This window comes from Plasmodium gallinaceum (assembly GCF_900005855.1).
Source record: "Plasmodium gallinaceum strain 8A genome assembly, contig: PGAL8A_v1_76, whole genome shotgun sequence".
NCBI lineage: Eukaryota > Apicomplexa > Aconoidasida > Haemosporida > Plasmodiidae > Plasmodium > Plasmodium gallinaceum.
Window position 1 is genome coordinate 2,343,032 of NW_021628238.1, and position 2,709 is coordinate 2,345,740.

The following is a 2,709-nucleotide window of genomic DNA, read 5'->3' on the forward strand; positions in this document are numbered from 1 at the left end:
TTTTTTTTTTTTTTTTTTTTTTTTTTTTGTGGTTACAATTTATAAAACAGTTTTAGGTTTTAAAACGGAAAAAAAAAAAAAAATCTAAAAATATATATATATATAATGTAAAATAAATTTTATTTAAAAGTATAATACACAAAATATATAATTTTATGTTAAAACATAATAGCTCTAATAAAAATAAATACTATATAAAAGATAATATTTATATTAAAGAAAAAAATTATATTTTTGTTAAATCACTAAAAAATATATATAATCAACATAAAATATTATATATATTTTTTTATTTCGTTACATTTAATCTTTATTTTTCCATTTACTAAATACATTTAATTTATTATTTACTAATAATCTATAATATATAAAATATATCCAAAAAGATATGTGTAAATAAAATAATATGTTCATTGATATATTTAGCATCATTTTACTACCAAGTCCTAAAAAAAAAAAAAAAAAAAAAAATAATATAATGAAGAAAAACTGCAAATACAAGAATTAATTTTCGGAATTTTCATTATAAATATTATTTATAGGAAGCTAAAATATATATAAAAGCACTTTAAAATCATTTCCTTTTTTTTCATATTTATAAAAAATATTATAAATTTTAATATGATTATGTATGTTCATTCATATTAATTATAATAATATTTTTAATATTTAAATTATTATACTTTTCTGCTATATTTTCAATATAATCTATGTAAAAATAGTATATCTTTTATAATCACAAGTTGTTTCATATATATATATTTAAATATTTATTAAACATTTTTTAAATAACAATATATATCAACATTATTAACAATATTAATATAATAATAGGAATCTCATATGTTTCTATATTAATATATTATAAAAAAAAAATATATATAAAGAATATTAATAATTAAAATAGTTACCTGCCCATTCTTCATTATCCATTTGAATATAAAAAATATTATTCTTGGGGTCAAAACTTGTTTTAGGAACACCTGTTAAAGCAGCCCTTGAAAAATCATGATTTAAATCTAAATATCTTGCACACCTTTTTGTTTTTTTTTTAATAGAAGATATCATTTCTCTACATTTCCAGTAAAAATCACTTCCATGTGTTGGTTTCCCAACATATATTAATTTTCTTTCATTTAAATTATTTGAAACATTTTTGTTAATTACATTATTGCCATACTTCAATAGTTCATTAAATTTATTTTTTCTTAAATCATCAATTTTAAACAATAAATTTCTATTCATCTTTCTCTTTTTTTTTTTTTTTTTTTTTTAAAAATTCTTATACTAAATTAAAATAACTATAACATTATTTTTAATCAAATTATATAACTTATATATATATATATATATTTATAAATTAATATATTTATATATTTATTATATATTAAAGGTATAATATAAATGTTTTTATTTTATTCTCTTTTTATTTTATATTATTTTTTTTTTTTTTTATATTTTAATTTATTTTAAATTTAATTTAATTTATTTTTATTATTTTTTCTTTTTTTTTTTTTTTTAAGTGCGAATTAATTTAACATAAAAAAAAATTTTGTAATGAAACTTCAATTTTTGTTTTTAATTTTTTTATTATATTATAAAAAAAAAATATAAGAACTTACGAAGGCATGATTAAAAAATAAAAAAAAAAATTTCTTTTTTGTATTTACAATATTCCCATATAATAAAATGATTAAAAATTTGTAAAAAATTTTATTTTAATATCCAATATATTTAAAATACTGTAAGTTAAAAAAAAAAAAAAAAAAAAAAAATGAAAAAATTAATTTCCAAATTATTAGAAAAATGGAATTTTAAATTTATATGTGCTATATAATTATTTTAATTTCGCTTATATAGTTTTAAAATAATATGAATTATTAAACTAAAATAAAATATATAATTACGTCTTTTATTTTTTTTTTATGGTTTCCTTTGATTAAAAAGCAATCAGGCTTTTCTATAACATTACTGTTACAAATTGATTCAATTTCCTTTTTCAATACCTTAAAATAATTAATGAAGTATAAAAATTAAAAAGAATTTAAATAAAGAATATAAAATTAACTAAATAAGTATAAACAAGTAATTATTTTTATATCAAAAATTAATGAATATTAATATATTTAATAAAGGATAAAAGCTTTTTTATTTATTATATGAATATATTTACTTCAATAAATTTTTCTTACTTCTTTATTTCCCTTTATCTTTCTTATAACAGTTACTACAAGATTCTTTCTATTTTTATATTTAAGAAAGACTGGTAAATTGTCTGATGCTGAAAAAAAAAAAAAAAAAAAATAATTATATAATAAAATTTTTATCATACATATATAGATCTTTTAATTTAATTTTGCAAAAATAGAATAAATTCCATCAGCATTATATTTTACAATTTTTTATTTTATATTTTTGAAGTTAAATTTCAAAAGAATACCTGTTCTTCTTATATAAAAAGGAATTCTATTAATTTTTTTTCTATATGCATTTAAATACTCATTATAAATACTTAAATAGTACTTTGGCATATAAATAAATTTGAAAATACTCATAATTTTTAAATAAAAAAAGGCATATAAATTGTTTATTATCAAAATATTACATTAATTGTAAAAATGCTACATTATCATAATATTTTTTTATTTTCAAAAATTGTTTTGTTTTGTTTTGTTTTGTTTTTTTTTTTTTTTTTTTTTTTTTTTTTTA

The 2,709-nt window shown here is 14.0% G+C and overlaps 2 protein-coding genes across 2 annotated transcripts; both read right to left on the reverse strand.

Annotated features, from left to right (window-relative positions):
• Positions 1-303: 303 nt before the first annotated feature.
• On the reverse strand, positions 304-1,245 carry PGAL8A_00250400 (conserved Plasmodium protein, unknown function; the record flags this gene model as incomplete). The annotated part of the gene is made up of 2 exons (XM_028671243.1): positions 304-446; positions 912-1,245. The coding sequence occupies 2 exons, from the start codon at positions 1,243-1,245 to the stop codon at positions 304-306; spliced, it is 477 nt and encodes a 158-aa protein (XP_028527915.1).
• A 473-nt stretch (positions 1,246-1,718) lies between these two features.
• Positions 1,719-2,555, reverse strand: PGAL8A_00250500 (mitochondrial ribosomal protein L49 precursor, putative; the record flags this gene model as incomplete). The annotated part of the gene is made up of 4 exons (XM_028671245.1): positions 1,719-1,742; positions 1,908-2,006; positions 2,193-2,281; positions 2,441-2,555. 4 exons carry the CDS (start codon positions 2,553-2,555, stop codon positions 1,719-1,721), a joined length of 327 nt encoding a protein of 108 aa, XP_028527916.1.
• Positions 2,556-2,709: the final 154 nt, after the last annotated feature.